The sequence below is a fragment of the Galleria mellonella genome, unplaced genomic scaffold, assembly GCF_026898425.1.
Source record: "Galleria mellonella isolate WM207_F2 unplaced genomic scaffold, CSIRO_AGI_GalMel_v1 utg16688, whole genome shotgun sequence".
Taxonomy (NCBI): domain Eukaryota; kingdom Metazoa; phylum Arthropoda; class Insecta; order Lepidoptera; family Pyralidae; genus Galleria; species Galleria mellonella.
Window position 1 is genome coordinate 6,030 of NW_026442012.1, and position 19,170 is coordinate 25,199.

Sequence of the window (19,170 nt, forward strand, 5' to 3'; positions counted from 1 at the left end):
AACTTAAGGGTTCGATACTGCTTGTGAGCCTGGGATCATCGACAATTCTCATAGCTAGTCGTTGCAATGAGTCGAAGGGTTCAACCTGGTATTTAAGTTCCCGCCCATAAGTGACAGCAGTACTCCATGTGGGGCCGGAGTTGCGATTTGTAGAGCATAACTTGATGGTTGACATGGCAGAAAATATAAAGAACCCGATGATTAAAACCATTTAAACAATCATATATATAAAACTTCTTATCTCGAGTCAAATAGCTTAAGCTTATAGCTTAAGTGTTGTGACGTTGGTTTACAGGGGGACAATTTCATATATTGTAATAATCACCTCATAAGCTCAAACAAAATCCTTTTACAATCGGCAGAAAAAATATACAAAGGAAAAAATTATGCCTATATTTGGGCGAAGAACTGCTCCATTATGGTGCGCTGTGCTTGACATAACATGGACATAACAGAGTATAATAGAGGAAATATATCGTAGCAAATCTCTCCTAAGACTTGAGGGTTTGATACTGCTTGTGAGCCTGGAATCATCGACAATTCTCATAGCTCGTTTAAAGATTAAAGATTTTCAGTTACAAATAATTAATATTTTACAATTATTCTTGCAAGATTGCAATATAGAGTCCTGCGCTGCTAGTGAATGGATTCGACACGAAATTAAACACACGTCACGCATTGTTCGACTTGTGTTTGGTAAAGTGTTAAAATCTGTCCAGGCGTGAAGTATTTCATGACATTTGAAGGACGTTTAATTTTTCCGATGCAATTTTACTCTGGACTCGATATATCGCTCGAAGTAAAGAATAGATGATAAATTTACCTAGGAATTCTAGATTACCAGAATTTGGAAAAGATATATTTCGTAAAATGGCTATCAAGTTGGAAGTATAAAAACGTAACTATGGCTTTACAGTAATAAAGTTTTAGTATCACCCCATTCAGACGCCAACTGAAGTCGTGGATTTCTTCTCTGACGCAAGTGTTCTCGCTGAAAAATATTTATTCGTAGGTCATGATGTAGATAATTTCTAAAACTGATTATTTTAAACCATTGCTAATTTTATTGTTATGACAATAGCGATAACAATAAGAGTAAGCTAAATGTAAGATAATATTTTTTGTTTGATACCGTCAGGTTGGTGTTCCTACTGCTGTCAGTTCTTGGCACCACCCAGTTTGCGGGAGCTCTCCTGCCGAGCTTCTCGATGCCTGTTGGAGTGACCCTTACAGGTAATAACAGGCATCTGTATCAGCGTTTGACCTATCTTAGACTGTCTTACACCCAGTTATATTTAAAGTTGAGAAGTTACCTAAAGAATTTAAAATTAAATGTAATTAATAATAATATCGTGATCTCTCAATCAAAAATCAAGGGATTTTTGGTGGATATCACCATGCCGTATGAAGAGAACCTCATGAAAGCCAAAACCGGAAAGAAGAGGAAGTATCTAGACTTGGCTCACGAGGTGACCGAAATGTGGGGTTTACATGCACCGAAATCATTACAATCGTCCTGTCGGTGTACGGTCTTATTCCAACCAGTGTGAAACAATAGCTCAGACGATTGGGATTCCAAGGTTGCTAATTCCAAGTAAAGATACAGAAAACGGCACTTTTGGATACTGCCGGTATAACACGTCGGTTTCTCTCCCTGAGGCCCTAAACGCCGACTTCTGCCGAGGGTTGTGGCGTGGAGGACCGGGTTATTAAATTTCCTAAAATATGGTTAAGCGCATTGATGGTAAGTGGTTACCGTAGCCTATGAACCCCTGCAATACCAGTAAGTCTTAATCCACAAGTCGCTCTTATACACTTCTTCTGAGCTATGAGTACCTTATTCATAAGTTTAAAGATTCTATACATCAACATTGACCTAACATAACCATGATACTGTATTTATTCATATATTTTCACTATGTATCTTAATCTTTTGACTCTGTTGTCTTTACGTAAGCAAGGTGAATAAATAAACATTGATGTATGTATGGTATATGCGACTGTAATATTGACTTAAGTCCTAATGAAACACTACTCATAGTTAAATGTATATTAATAGTGAGTAAATAATGACAGATTAATTCTATTACTTAATCTTGTTTACTACCTCTTTATCATTCTATTATGTTTGTGACTCTAATATAGTTTCCGAATGCAAATGTCTGCTGATAAGAAACTAGAATAGACTCGGCGGTTACTCTATTAAAATCAATGTGTTACGTAATATTTACGTCCATTGAGTCAATATTTTTTTATACCACCTCAGTGGCATACAAGCATACGGCTCATCTGATGGTAAGCGGTTACCATAACTGTTGCAGATTCAATTTAATATGTAAGAATGAACTCTTTTTATTATTGCACGTACTGGCCACTTATACTTTTTATAATTAAAAATACAATGCATTCTGTCGATTCTATTCAAATTTAGTAAAATGGATGTTGAAAACATAATATGTATTTTATTTATCCCGTCGTCCTTATAAATATATAATAGTTTAGCCGCATTTGCATCGCAGTTATCACAGTTTTCAACAATTGGCGACCCTGCCAGGATGGATACAAAGAAACGGTGTCGACGGGCGGCGAGAGCACAAGTTAGTAAGATCTCTAATATTTTAGAAAATTTGTTAGATATGAACTAAATATATCGGAGATCGAATTGAATTATTTAATACTTCAAGGAGTTATAAAGAAATTAGAGGTACTTGATAGAGATATAGAAATGTTGTTAGCTGAAAAAGATTATGACGAAAGTGGGCTAGAAAAAGAATATGAAGAGGTGATAGCTTACAATAAGAAATGGCTGACAATGAAAACAAGAGTCGAGAATGTTCTGCCTAAAACAAAAGAAGAAAGCGTTGGTTTTTCAGGATCTGAAACAGCAAAGAATTACAAATTACCGGTCCTGGAGTTAAGGAAGTTTGACGGATGTGTACGTAGTTGGTTACCCTTCTGGGGCCAGTTCCAGAAAATAGATGAGGATAAACAGATGAATGATGCGGATAAATTTCAATACTTAGTCCAATTTATGATGCCGGGAACAGAAGTAAGGTCTTTTGTTGAAAATTTTCCTCCAAATAAATCAAGCTACACACAATGCCTTTCTGATTTAAAGCGTAGATACGCACGTGAGGAATTATTGATTCAAGTTTATGTGAGAAAGCTACTTACATTAATAATAAATAAAGACAAGAATATGAATTTATCAAGCCTTTATGATCAACTCAATTCCCAGTTACGCGCCTTAGAAACTTTGGGTGTAACACAAGATAAATATGCCGCATTTATTCTTCCAATGATAGAATCGTCTTTACCATTAGACGTTTTGAAGGCATGGGAAAGAATTAAGCCAATTGAATTACAAGATGAATTGGGAAGTTTACTACTGTTCATAAAACGAGAAGTCGAAAACGAGCAACGAATTAAAATGGCGAATAGCTTTGGTAATACATCAGAGCAAATAGTTGCAACGGAATCGACAGCTTCAACATTATTGGCAGGAGTGAGCGGACCAGAAAGGAAGCCTGCATGCATATGGTGCGATAAAGGTCATGCTAGTGTAGAATATCATAAATTGTCGAAGATGTCGTTAGAACAAAGAAAAGAGCATCTTAAGAAGAAAAAAAGCTTGTCTAATATGTCTAAAACCAGGGCACTACGCCAAAATATGTAAAGCTTTTATTCAGTGCTGCATATGTAAAAAGCGACACTCAGCAGCATTGTGTCCCGGACAAGTTAACAGTTCTGAAAAGCAGACCACTAATAAAGAAATTGTACCCGCACATTTAACAAAGCACAATATTATATTGCCCGATGTAGATGAATATAATGTGTCAGATATTGGATTGTTAATCGGTGCTGATTATTCAGGTTTTCTCATAACAAATATTGTAATCCAAATAAAAGAAAGTTAAGTAGCAATTCAAACCAAATTATTAGAAATGAATTACAAAAAGCGAAAGAAAAAAAGAAACTAATTTAAAAATTGGTAATATTGTATTGATAGAAACTGAGGAGAGACAAGTAAAGTGGCCACTAGGAATAATCACAGGAATATATACTGAGAAAGATAAAGTGGATCGAGCTGCAAAACAGCGTTAGGTTTTAAAATTCGACCATATCAAAGACTTTATCCACTAGAAGTTTAAGCGTAATCTTCTATATTTCTGATACATATTGAACTTGTAACACCTTAGTATTTATTTTCAACATATTTTAGGTAGATGTAGAGGATGTTGCAAATTCAACTTAATATGTAAGAATGAACTCTTTTTATTATTGCACGTACTGGCCACTTATACTTTTTATAATTAAAAATACAATGCATTCTGTCGATTCTATTCAAATTTAGTAAAATGGATGTTGAAAACATAATATGTATTTTATTTATCTCGTCGTCCTTATATAATAGTTTAGCCGCATTTGCATCGCAGTAATCACAGTTTTGAACAATAACCTATGAACGCCTGCAACACCAGGCGCTCGTTGTCGATCCCGAAGAAACCTCTTTACTCCCCTTTTAAAGAACCCCATACTGTAGTCTTTTGAGAAAACTTCGGCAGGGAGCTCATTCCATAACCTGAGTGTTCATGGGAGAAAACATCTCTGAAATCATATAAAAAAAAAGCCTCACATACATGAAGCCGTACTTGATAGTTAAGTCTTGATGAAGTATTTCTGCTAGCTGGTTGTGGCTATGTAAGTACTTACTGTTGGCAAGAGCTGAACATATCTGGAGCACTTATCTGACTCTCTGGGATGGCGATATAACCGACAGATGTCCTTAGTGCCATTCTTCAGAATTCGCTTTCGATAATTGTTCGTCTTAACCACCTGATCCTGTATTGCACAAATAAAACCCTCGGGCTCACCGATGAGATCATCCAATTGTAGCCAGTGCCACTTCGTGTTGACGTACGCCCTGTGAAGTAAGTGAATGAAGGGCTTTGAAGAACCTTTAGTGTAACTCCTCTTTCCATACGGCCTCCCGTTGAGAAGCAACCTACACTTCAGGTTTTTGCCAGTCTCTTTAGCCAGAGAAAGAGGGGTGAATCCATTGTCACATTCTATGATCTCTCTAAGGATACCATAGGAAATATATATTTTGATTTAATGACTCATTCATAATATATGTTAATAGGTGCTATTATGTCAGCACAGGACTTAGTTTTTTTTTTTTTTTAATTATAATTTTTCAACAACTTACTGTTTATTTATTTATTGACCAAAAGAAAATATAGTGCAAAAGGTGGACTTAATGCTAATAGCATTCTATACTAGTCAACCTATATTAGTATACTGTTTAAAACATTGTATATTTCCATTAGGTTTTTTACGTATATACACGTAATATATACATACATATAAGACATATGTCTTAATTTTCTTTTATTGCTACACGATATCTTGTATCCTTTAATAAACCATTTAGGAGCAGAAATATTCTCCCTTATATTTATTTTTATAAATGGAAACTATAATTCATGCTACGTCACAAAGTTATCTTGAAAATTCACTACCTACAAACTATATCTACTTTATCTAAAACATCTTGCCATGATAGACTTAACAGATAATCTCTGAACTTGGCTATATTGTCCTGACTATAAGGAAGCCAAAGAAATTCTCGCATATTGTTCAATTTTGCTTGTCTCGTCCGTTCACAGTACGGTTTATAATAAACGAAACATCACCGGGCCCAGTTTCGGTGTGAACATTTTTTATCATCAACTTCGTAATACCCTGGCTCTGTTTTGGCGGTACAGATGGCGAGGAGTTCGAGTACATAGTGGTGGGCGCGGGCGCGGCGGGCGCGCCGGTCGCCGCCCGGCTCGCGCTCGCCGGCGCCAGCGTGCTGCTCGTGGAGGCGGGCGGAGACCCGGACCCCATATCCTGGGTATGCTATGTAGTCTATACTAATATTATATAGAGGATAGATTTGATTATTTGTTTGACTAAAAACTACTCAACTATTATAAAAAAATATTTCACCTATAAAGTTGCTACTGTCAGCGAGTATATGAAGCTGGGCGGTTTGCAAATATTTTGTAATCGCGCAGCATGGGGCCGATGTTTTATAAAAGCAGTATTCATAAAGGGGATATAATTATTTATATATAACTAACAAGATCTGCAAACTTATTACGTCATAACCTTCACGAAAAGAGCATACTCCTTTTTAAAAGGTCGGCAGCACACCTGCTACGCCTCTGGCGTTGCGGGTGATCATGTGCGGCGGTAGTTACTTACCATCAGGTGAGCCGCATGCTCGTTTGTCCTCGTGTTATAAAAAAACTTAACGACCCGGTCCATTACGCCGCCACCGGTCCAGACCTTATAGTGAGCATAACTTACCAGAGGAAGACTTTGTACAAAAGTCGATTGCTTGAGTACCTCTGTCCCATTCGTGTTTCAACCGTGAAGCAGCTGTGTTTGCATGGCTGTGTTTCGGTTTGAAGGGTGGGATATGGCGTGAATTTACTGGGTACAGAGGAATAACACCTGAGTCCTCAGGAATGGCAACGCATGGGTGGGATCATGGGTGAAACAGTATACTCTATTATGTCCATGATACTGCTCATGTCTATAGGCGACGGTTACCACTTTCCATCAGGTGGACCGTCAGCTTGTTTGCCATTGTAAGTTGTATAAAAAAAAATATCTTTAAGTTACTGGAACACATCGTGAATACAAATAACATGAATTCACTTCTTATGTTTTTATCAAAATACCCACATGTTACAAGAATTAAATTGACATTTACAGTCAGATTAATTAACAAAATAATGTCCTAAGTCAATAATCAAAATGTCATTTTTTAGAGATATTATTAATTGGTTACAATCATAATACAACTCCAGATAAAATGTATAACATGTTTGATCTTAGTTTGACCATATATTGTTATCATTGAAATAATCGTCTATCCTGTGATAAGATTTATTTAAAAAAGAGTCATTTATAAAAGTATATAAGTAGAAGTAAATATCTGTTTTCCATTAACCAAAGACAGTCTGTCAGAGATTTTCGTAGTCGTAAGGCAGCATTGTACCCTATATTTATATTTTGATCTTTTACTTTATTACTCTATCTCTCTTGAATTCTAATTCGTCATTTCTGATGAAATAAAAAGTTATATAAATTAATTGAAGAAAGAAATAAAAGTTTGCAAATTGATCTGCTTAGCAACCTGAACTAATTGTGGTACATAAAAGTAGGTATGAATTACGGAACTCTCGCATACGAAATAGCACATAGAAGCTAGTAGATATACCAAACAATTACTGTTTATTACAGGTACCAGCTGCAGTTGTTATGGCGCTAGCGAACCCGACAATGAACTATCTATACAAAACAATGTCTAACAACGTGTCCTGTCTGTCGTCACAGAACAGAGCATGCCAAGCCCGCCGCGGCAAGGGTCTCGGCGGCACCACCAGTATCAACTATATGATGTACGTCCGCGGTAACCGACACGACTTCGACGAGCTGAACATCACGGGCTGGTCCTGGAAACACATGGAACCTTACTTTTTACGTTACGAGGGCTTGCAAGATTTGGATCTTCTTCCTGCATCTTCCATACCATACCATAATACCACGGGTACTATGAAGATAGGATTCTTCGAAGACTCTAAAAATCCGTGGCATTCGAGAATCATTGATGGGTATGAAGCTCTCAATTTTCCTCGTAATCCTGATGTTAACGGGGTATCTCAAATTGGAGTTTCTCGAATTATTGGATATACATATAGAAATGAGCGTATGAGCACTGCACGAGGATATCTCGGAAGAGATGATGTGAAGAGAAAACTGAAAGTGGCCAAGTACACCAGGTGCACAGGAGTTATCATAGACGATGACAATGTGGCTCGTGGCATTACGGTCGTTCATGGATCTTCTAATGCTACATTACGACTCTATGCGTCGCGGGAGGTTATATTGAGCGCGGGGGCTCTTGTCACTCCACAACTACTTATGTTGTCGGGCATCGGTCCTGCTGATCATTTAAATGAAATGGGTATACCAGTTCGCGTAGATCTGCCAGTAGGCAATAATATGACAGATCAATCATTGGTGGCAATTTTTGTTAAAGTGGAGGAACAGTTAAGTTTAGCGAAAGAAATTTTAAATAGCTCTGAATCGGGTATGTTGCTACCTCCAAGTGGATCTATCAGTCTCACTGATGTAACTGCTTTTGTAAACACTTTGTGTTATGATTTTGTTAATCGACAACTTACGACAAACAGTACGGAGTGTGAGTTGCCAACAACACAATTCTACAATATGGATACAGGTTCGTTTATAGCCGAACAAGTCATCTTTAGATTTCTGGGAATGGATGACTCTTTAGTTAATCAATTAAGTGAAATTAGTAAGAATTATACTCTTATAACGATGTTGTCAGCACCATTGCAACCGAAGTCGAGTGGAACGGTGCGGTTGGCAAGCGTGGATCCGCTTCAAATGCCTGCAATTTTCCCTAATTATCTGTCTGACGATCGTGACTTGGATGAGATGGTGCGCGGTATTCGAATTATTGAACAGTTGATAGAGACGCCAGTGTTCAAGGCTGCGGGCGCATCGCTGGTGCGATTGGAACTGAAGGACTGCCCCGGCGGCGGCCAGCAGCGGGATTCAGACGAGTACTGGCGCTGTTACGCGCGCCATTTGACAGCCACCGCATTCCATTCGGTGGGTACGAGTGCGCTAGGCCGCGTGCTTGATGCGCGGCTGCGCGTGCGCGGGGTGGCGCGCCTGCGCGTGGCGGATGCGAGCGCACTGCCGCGGCTGCCGCGCGGCAACCCCGGCGCCGCCATCATAGCGTTCGGCGAGAGGCTCGCGGATTTTCTTCTAGAGGATAATATTAATTGATACTGGTCACATAATCTGTTGAAATGATAACGTACAAATATTTATATTCTTATAATCGAAAAAACATAACAGTTTCTAAAATGGGTTTTAATAGTTTAATTAAGCTTTATGTAGAGTTTGATTGTCCTTCTTGGAAAAAACCTTCTTCTCCTTTGGAAAGAGAATGGTTTTTTGAGGTTACTTCAAAAAGTTATTTTGTTTAACTAGGTGTTGTGGGTGATCATGGGCGGCGGTAGTCACTTACCATCAGGGGAGCCGCATGCTCGTTCGCCCCCTGTGTTGTAAAAAAAAAATTAAATTGTGCGAGTGAGTTTATTATTTCTTGGTATTTTACTGCTAATAATTATCATGAAAATTGGCATATACAACACGCAGTATTTGGCATGATAAAGACATCTTGTAATGAGTATGGGTTCACTTCCGTTTGGCTTTGATGATTTCGACGATATTACGGGCACAGTTAACTAACTTAATTCAGTACGAGACACGACCACTCACATTCAGTCATCCCAAACCCGAGCAATGGTAGAAGAATTTGAATTGGCTCTATTAAAAATACATCCAGTATATTTACACAAAGCAACGTAACTACATACCACTGATTTACTAAGTTGCCTAAATTTTATACACCTAGTTCAATATTCCTTGTTTCTATTTTTTGGTTCGCAATTCTATATCAATTTTTATGTTTTGTTTTTTTGAATAAAGAAGGTTTACAACAAAAGTTTTTCTCTTGTCTTGACTTTAATGAATTTTACTTGTACAACAGAATCCTGAGTATCTATCATACACTAGTCTTTTAACTTGAGCGCAGCAAAGCCAGACAAGAAAGTATTATAACTTTGGCTGACTATGCTGCTTGTATGTATGTTTGAAAATAAGAAAAGCTTTTACCATTTACCGTTACCAGTAACAATCTCCTTTCTCCTGTCAGGTGCACGGGAACTAACAACCACATTGCTAGCAGTATATTCTATTAAATTGACTTCCACGCGGTGTTCCCTGGAAATCATCACGATTAATTCGTCATGATAAGCCAACTGATCTACTTGCAGTTTCACTTACGTCCTTCGTTTGTATGTTGTCAGTGTCAACCAATAGCTCAGACCGCGTTATCGTTATGTTTTTGTTCATAAAATAGTGAAATGGCTCATACTTTTATATGGCGGACAATGATTAAAGGGAATTCGAGATGTTACGATTAGTAACATTGCACAATAGATCGTTGGACCCATTAATACCCCACTACTGATTCCCTATAAGAAGATTATGTTTTTTTGTTTTGTTAACTTTTTTTATTTATTTATTTTTTGGATGCGAATGAAATAGTAAGCCCTCCTGAGCCAACAGTATACACTAGCAAGGCTCTAGTCAAGAGTGATAATTATGTAAGAATGACAGGTTGGTTTACACATCGTGACGAATTCCACAATAATTATCTACGATTGTTTTAAGGGGGGACCGCGTGGACTTGATATATTGCTAGCAATGAAGGAGACAGGCCCCATTCTTAACAATACCTTTCTCCTCAGGAGAAGGATGTTAGCTTATAGTTACCATAATAGACTGTTCATTACTTGTTTTAAATGCCGCAGTAGATTTAGCGGGTATTGTGTTTTAATAATAAATAAAATATTCTGGATCATTGATTTATTTTATAAATCAAGAAACAAATTGCTTTAATTCGTTAAGGCAATTTGTTTTTTGATTTATAAACCAATCTCCAAATAAAAATGCCTATTTGTTATCACAATGCAATCTTTATTGTAAGGACCAATAAGAACTGATGATGGTCCATAAAATAGTAAATTCGCGAAATAACCAAATCAAAATGTTAGGTTAAGAGATAGCTTTACAGATATGGCGCCGGAATTGGCTGCTTTGTCATCATCTAATTCTTTCATTAGACACACTCCATCAGCAAATATTGTTTATTTAAAATTGATGACGTAAATCAGATTAGTTATATACATAGATATATGTATATTTATAGATATCTATTAACGGGTAACGCTTGACACTTGTGACAACTTTCCATGAAGGTCATCTGAGAAGCTCCGCAACATTTTTGAAATTTCTATCATTTCTATGGCAGTATACTTAAACTTCTTTTTATACAAAACTTATGAAACACAAGGAATCCTATGCCACCATTAAATTAAATACACTTCTTTAGATTTTATTTTTAGATGAATTTTAAAGCCAACTTAGATAGATTTGAAATGCCAAAATTGCTCTACTACCAAACTTAATGGTTGAAAGAAAGAAAGAAAAATTATTTAGTAATATACACATTACATAGACATTACAAAAGCTATCAATAAAAACAAATTCTAGTCATTAAAAAGGCTCTTACTCGGCACGTGTCGGGAGTTCTTACGGCTCACCAACGCTGGTCTTCCTTAAGAATCTTTACAAAGAGTGCTGTGCACAACAATTAAATTAAATTGAAGTAATAATGTTCGATAAATAAATTTTAATATTTAAGTTAGAGTAATTTAAACATTAGAGTTCGATATTAAAATCTGTTACAACTTAGATGCAGAGTATTTACTTTCTTTATTAACGATGAAATTATTTTAGAAATATAATGAAAAATTCTCGTCAGCCATCGGGGCGTGGTCTCTAATTAAGCCTTTTTCTCCAATCTACTGTCCTTCACTCGACAGATGTAAGCTCCTATGTCCAGCAATGTCATTGTAATAATATTAACAACGCCACAAAAGACCTAAGTCAATTTGTATAAAACCAGAAGTAAAGGGATTGTTCGTAATAGAGTCTAACTGTTCCATTTATTATTATATAAACCGTTAATTGTCCGCTTTAGAAATGTCAGTGTAAAAAGCTGGGCTAGAAAATATTCAAAGTAAATAGTAGAAATTATTATTGGAAAATCAACTACTAATGAGTAATGAGATCACTTTAAAAAGGCAACAAGGCTCTTAAGGACTACGTTTCAAAAGCAACTGACAGCGATAAATCCAATTTCATTTAATAAATAGTCCTGATTAACCAAAATAAAAACCTACATATTCTCCATCCCGAGTAGGATCTATGTATATGCCAAATTTCGTGACGATTGGTTGACTACGAATTTGTCGAAAAAGTTGTTAACGAATGTAATGGCTCAACTTACGTAAGAAAGAAAGAATGACAGAAATAATTTAATCGAAGAAGCATGCGGCCCACACAGTAGCGCGCAAAACAAGAACAAAAGAAATCAAAACAAAACAAACAAAAGAAAATAATAATTGTATACAAATAGAAAGCAATTAAATTATAATAATAATCAAACAAACAAACAAACAAACAGTAGGATAACTCTTGAATCCAACATCGATCTCAATGTAAGAATTTTCTGATACCACTGTAATCGTTCCTCGCAATCGAACTCGAGACCTGACGCCGATATTATCAGTACAAACTTATACCGCTTAATTAGCAAGATAATTGCCTGCTTGAGTCAACAACAATATAGTAAATAACACTGCCTAAATATTATGTAATTTTGACTCGTTTCCGGATCAGTAAAGATTTTTAATTTCTTTTTCTTAACGTTGGTTTTTTTTTTTTGATGGATGAAAATGGAATGGCAGCTCCACCTGCGCTACCGATATACGCTGGCGGAGCACCAGTGAAGGGTGATCGATGAAAATGAAAACAGGCCAGTTAGCCCATCATGATGAATTCATCAGGAATTAACCATGATAGTTTCCAGGGAGAACCACGAGGAGGTCGACCTGGTTGGATATATTGCTAGCAATGGGATTCTCAGTCTCCATTACTAACAATCTCATTCCCCCCTCTTAACGTTGGTTGTCCCTGCATCAGTCTTCGGTAATGCTAGTCTTTTCTTCAGCTTTACAGCTTGTTGAGGCTGTTTTTTTTTAATTTGCGGAGCTTAACTTATGTGATGTATAAAGTCCTTCTTCATCAGTTTCAAACGAATTAGCTAAAGACCTGCAAGAAGAAATTGCGGCAAATATTAAAGGCTAGTCTTACCCTTTCGCGAGCTGCCTAAGCGCCCGACGGTCGTCCTTGAATCGGAGAACTGTTAGATATCATTACTAACAATAATTTTCCACCAAAATACTTATTTTATCTACTGTCTATCACCACGTGGACGAAACCAACGCAACTAGTTATAAATAAATACTTAAAGCCTGCTTCACGTCACAATTAGCAAGTATATAATATATAGCGTGAGGTCCGGCTGTCGCTTAGTACAGTGACAACCTTCTCCAGCCAAGGGAAACAATGTGAGTATCCAAGTACACAGGCGGCGGGCGGCTGCCGCTGTCGCTGCGGCTACGCTGGCGCGGAATGTGGTGGCTCCTTGCGGTAATATTGTCGTGCTCGTGTTAATATAATGCTTCTTTTCTTGTTGACAGTGTGAACAGAGCGACTTTTTTTATACCACTGAGATGGCAAACAAGCATACGGCCCACCTGATGGTAAATGGTTACCATAGCCTATGAACACCTGCAATACCAGAGGTATTACGCGCGCGTTGCCGACCCTGAAGAAACCTCTTTAGCCCCCTTTTGGAGAAGCCCATGCTGTAGGCTCATGGGAAAACCTCGACAGGGAGCTCATTCCACAACCTGAGTGTTCGTGGGAGGAAACATCTCTGAAATCGTGCAGTACGCGACCATTGAGGCTGTAGGACATGAGGATGAACACCCTATCGATGGCGAGCCGTACGATGGTAGAAAGTGGCTGTGGGCATCATATTGAACAATTCCTCTGAGCACATTCCGTTGTACAAGAGGTAGAACACGCAGAGTAACAAGATAAATCTCTCCTAAGACTTAAGGGTTCCATAGTGCTTGTAAGCCTGGGATCATCGACAATTCTCATAGCTCGTTTAAAGATTAAAGATTTTCAGTTTCAAATAATTAATATTATACAATTATTCTTGCAAGATTGCAATATAGAGTCCTGCGCTGCTAGTGAATGGATTCAACACGAAATTAAACACACGTCACGCATTGTTCGACTTGTGCTTGGTAAAGTGTTAAAATCTGTCCAGGCGTGAAGTATTTCATGACATTTGAAGGACGTTTAATTTTTCCGATGCAATTTTACTCTGGACTCGATATATCGCTCGAAGTTAAGAATAAATGATAAATTTACCTAGGAATTGTAAATAACCAGAAATTGGAAAACATATATTTTGTAAAATGGCTGTCAAGTTGGAAGTAAAGAGACGTAACTGTATCTTTGCAGTAATAAAGTTTTACTACCCCAAGTTGTATCACCCCAATCAGACAACAACTGAAGTCGTGGATTTCTTCTCTGACGCAAGTGTTCTCGCTAAAAAATATTTATTCATAGGTCGTGATGTAGATAATTTCTAAAACTGATTATTTTAAACCATTGCTAATTTTATTGTTATGACAATAGCGATAACAATAAGAGTAAGCTAAATGTAAGATAATATGTATATATATATATATATATATATATATATATATATATATATATATATATATATATATGCGTATGTTTGCTGTCGTCGTTCGTAATGTCACGTATGGGCACCACAGAATATCAGCGCTGTAGCAATTAAATTGCTGCAGCACATGCTGAGTGGTGACCATGTTGGCAATAATAAATGTAAAGTTTTTTTTTAATTCGTAATGTATGTAAATTTTTGTTGTTGTCAATAAATGTTTTCTTTCTTTCTTTCTTTCTTATAATATTTTTTGTTTGTTACCGTCAGGTTGGTGTTCCTACTGCTGTCAGTTCTTGGCACCACCCAGTTTGCGGGAGCTCTCCTGCCGAGCTTCTCGATGCCTGTTGGAGTGACTCTTACAGGTAATAACAGACATCTATATCAGCGTTTGACCTATCTTAGACTGTCTTACACCCAGTTATATTTAAAGTTGAGAAGTTACCTAAAGGAATTAAAATTAAAAGTAATTAATGATAATATCGTGATCCCTCAATCCAAAATCCCTCGAGAGTGATCTATCCATCATAAAGCACTCTCGTGGGATTTTTGGTGGATATCACCATGCCGTATGAAGAGAACCTCATGAAAGCCAAAACCGGAAAGAAGAGGAAGTATCTAGACTTGGCTCATGAGGTGACCGAAATGTGGGGTTTACATGCACCGAAATCACTACAATCGTCCTGTCGGTGTACGGTCTTATTCCAACCAGTGTGAAACAATAGCTCAGACGATTGGGATTCCAAGGTAGCTAATTCCAAGTAAAGATACAGAAAACGGCACTTTTGGATACTGCCGGTATAACACGTCGGTTTCTCTCCCTGAGGCCCTAAACGCCGACTTCTGCCGGGGGTTGTGGCGTGGAGGACCGGGTTATTAAATTTCCTAAAATATGGTTAAGCGCATTGATGGTAAGTGGTTACCGTAGCCTATGAACCCCTGCAATACCAATAAGTCTTAATCCACAATTCTATGAGTACCTTATTCATAAGTTTAAAGATTCTATACATCAACATTGACCTAACGTAACCATGATACTGTGTTTATTCATATATTTTCACTATGTATGTTAATCTTTTGAGTCTGTTGTCTTTACGTAAGCAAGGTGAATAAATAAACATTGATGTATGTATGGTATATGCGACTGTAATATTGACTTAAGTCCTAATGAAACACTACTCATAGTTAAATGTATATTAATAGTGAGTAAATAATGACAGATTAATTCTATTACTTAATCTTGTTTACTACCTCTTTATCATTCTATTATGTTTGTGACTCTAATATAGTTTCCGAATGTAAATGTCTGCTGATAAGAAACTAGAATAGATTCGGCGGTTACTCTTTTAAAATCAATGTGTTACGTAATATTTACGTCCACTGAGTCTATATTTTTTTTATACCACTGAGGTGGCATACAAGCATACCGCTCATGTGATGGTAAGCGGTTACCGTAACCTATGAACGCCTGCAACACCAGCCGCTCGTTGTCGACCCCGAAGAAACCTCTTTACTCCCCTTTTAAAGAATCCTATACTGTAGTCTTTTGAGAAAACTTCGGCAGGGAGCTCATTTCATAACCTGTAGAGTATGAAGATGCCGTACAATGGTAGAAAGTGACCGTGTCATATTTACCCATGATAATATGCATACACAAATTTATTTATTTTTGACCACACATTGGCAACGTGATTTCTCCCTACTCTCGTTGCCAGCGACAGTATCAATGAGTAGCAGCTTCTCTTCGATCCGTGGTTACCCTCCCTATACCCCTTCTGAGTGTTATCATCTTATATCCGTGCTCATGACGAGAGATTTCGAACACTTTTGATAAATGCGACAATAATGTAATAGGTCGGTAAAAAGCCAATTATTTTAGTTATTGCCTTTCTTTGTAAAGACTTCAATCAATGGCTTTCTTTAGGTTTTCAGGAAATATATCTTGATTTAATGACTCATTAATAATATATGTTAATAGGTGCTATTATGTCAGCACAGGACTTAGTTTTTTCTTTTTTTTTATTATATATGCATTTTTCAACAACTTACTGTTTATTTATTTATTGACCAAAAGAAGATATAGTGCAAAAGGTGGACTTAATGCTAATAGCATTCTATACTAGTCAACCTATATTAGTATACTGTTTAAAACATTGTATATTTCCATTAGGTTTTTTACGTATATACACGTAATATATACATACATATAAGACATATGTCTTAACTTTCTTTTATTGCTACACGATATCTTGTATCCTTTAATAAACCATTTAGGAGCAGAAATATTCTTCCTTATATTTATTTTTATAAATGGAAACTATAATTCATGCTACGTCACAAAGTTATCTTGAAAATTCACTACCTACAAACTATATCTACTTTATCTAAAACATCTTGCCATGATAGGCTTAACAGATAATCTCTGAACTTGGCTATATTGTCCTGACTATAAGGAAGCCAAAGAAATTCTTGCATATTGTTCAACTTTGCTTGTCTCGTCCGTTCACAGTACATTGTCCATCATCAACTTCGTAATGCCCTGGCTCTGTTTTGGCGGTACAGATGGCGAGGAGTTCGAGTACATAGTGGTGGGCGCGGGCGCGGCGGGCGCGTCGGTCGCCGCCCGGCTCGCGCTCGCCGGCGCCAGCGTGCTGCTCGTGGAGGCGGGCGGAGACCCGGACCCCATATCCTGGGTATGTTATGTAGTCTAACTTTGTTTAAATATGACATCATCAATTCGCTTCACAACAGCTTACCAAGCTCACATCACACAGGCATTTGAATTATTCCATAACTAGTGAATCTATAAAAGTATTTAAGTATAAGCAAATATCTGGTCTCTGTCGATTATCTAAAGGTAGTCTGTAAGAGATTTTCCTAGTGCTAAGATCATCTTTTACACAAGAGTTAAATAAATAAATAAAAGAAAAGATAAAATGTTTTTAAATTTAACTGATTAACAATATGATTTAATTATGGTACATAAAAGTAGATATGAACTATGGAATCCCTCGCAGACAAAGTAGCAAATAAAAGCTAGTAGATATACCAAACAATTACTGTTTTATACAGGTACCAGCTGCATTCGCAGCGCTAGTGAATCCAGCCATGAACTATCAATATAAAACAATTTCTAACAACGTGTCGTGTCTGTCATCACAGAACAGACAATGCCAGGCCCATCGCGGCAAGGGTCTCGGGGTTCCACCAGCATCAACTACATGATGTACGTCCGCGGTAACCGACACGACTTCGACGAGCTGAACATCACCGACTGGTCCTGGAAACAAATGGAGCCTTACTTTTTGCGTTACGAGGGCTTGCAAGATTTGAATCTTCTTCCCGCATCTTCCATACCATATCATAATACCACGGGTACTATGAAGATAGGATTCTTCGAAGACTCTAAAAATCCGTGGCATTCGAGAATTATTGGTGGATATGAAGCGCTTAATTTCCCTCGTAATCCTGATGTCAATGGGGTATCTCAAATTGGAGTTTCTCGAATTATTGGATATACATATAGAAACGAGCGCATGAGTACTGCACGAGGATATCTCGGAAGAGACGATGTGAAGAGGAAACTGAAAGTGGCCAAGTACACCAGGTGCACAGGAGTCATCATAGACGATGACAATGTGGCTCGTGGCATTACGGTCGTTCATGGACCTTCTAATGCTACATTACGACTCTATGCGTCGCGGGAGGTTATATTGAGCGCGGGGGCTCTCGTCACTCCACAACTACTTATGTTGTCGGGCATCGGTCCTGCTGATCATTTAAATGAAATGGGTATACCAGTTCGCGTAGATCTGCCAGTAGGCAATAATATGACAGATCACGCGCTGGTGTCAGTTTTTATTAAAGTAAAAGAAGAATTAAATTTATTGAAAGATATTTTGAATACCACTGAAAAAAATAGTTCGCTAGCGAGTATATTATTAACTCGAGGTGGATCTGTCGGCGTTACTGATGTAGTTAGTTTCATGAACACTTTGTGCTATGATTTTGATAAACGGCAGCTCACCGGAAACAGTTCCAGTGTGAGTTGCCGACGACACAATACATTCATCTGTATGCAGATAAAGGTTTGCTTGCAATCGGGGGGCCCGAACTCAAACTCCACCTGAAAATTTTATGACTCTGTGATTAATCAATTAAGTGAAATTAATCAAAATTATGCTCTTATAACGGTATCGCCCATAGTTTTCAACCAAAGTCTAGCGGTACGGTGCGGTTGGCAAGCGTGGACCCGCTTCAAGCGCCTGCTATTTTTCCTAATTATATGTCTGATGACCGCGATGTGGAGGAGATGGTACGCGGTATTCGGATTATTGAGCAGATGATGGAAACGCCGGTGTTCAAGGCTGCGGGTGCGTCACTAGTGCGGTTGAACCAGAAGCTGCCCCGGCAGCAGCCAGCAGCAGGACTCGGCCACATACTGGCGCTGCTATGCGCGCCACCTAACATACACCGTGTGTCACGCGGTGGGCACGAACGCGCTGGGCTGCGTGCTAGACGCACGGCTGCGCGTGCGCGGGGTGGCGCGCCTACGCGTGGCCGACGCGGGCGCGCTGCCGCGGCTGCCGCGCGGTAACCCTGCCGCCGCCGTCATCGCGCTCGGCGAGAGGCTCGCAGACTTCCTTCTAGAGGATAATATTGATTAATGTCGTCATTTGTAAAAATAATAAAAAATTATGACGTGTGTTTTGTTTCTAATGAGTTTTATTGTATTTATTGAATGAATGAGTATACGAATACTTGTTTCACATCCGTCTCTACAACAAAATCCTTCTTTAGTTTGACCGTATTCGTGTGATGAAATGTTTAAAGATTTA

General features: G+C 38.0%; 2 protein-coding genes across 2 annotated transcripts; both read left to right on the plus strand.

Annotated features, from left to right (window-relative positions):
* Window positions 1–1,138: 1,138 nt before the first annotated feature.
* Window positions 1,139–9,311, plus strand: LOC113514792 (ecdysone oxidase-like; the record flags this gene model as incomplete). The annotated part of the gene is made up of 3 exons (XM_052892799.1): window positions 1,139–1,233; window positions 5,769–5,899; window positions 7,300–9,311. Coding segments are annotated over 3 exons (1,804 nt in total), but the record flags the coding sequence as incomplete, so codon positions are not given.
* Window positions 9,286–18,462, plus strand: LOC128200196 (ecdysone oxidase-like). Its single transcript, XM_052892800.1, is given in 6 exon segments — window positions 9,286–9,336; window positions 13,079–13,218; window positions 14,603–14,697; window positions 16,895–17,025; window positions 17,405–17,530; window positions 17,533–18,462. Coding segments are annotated over 6 exon segments (1,473 nt in total).
* Window positions 18,463–19,170: the final 708 nt, after the last annotated feature.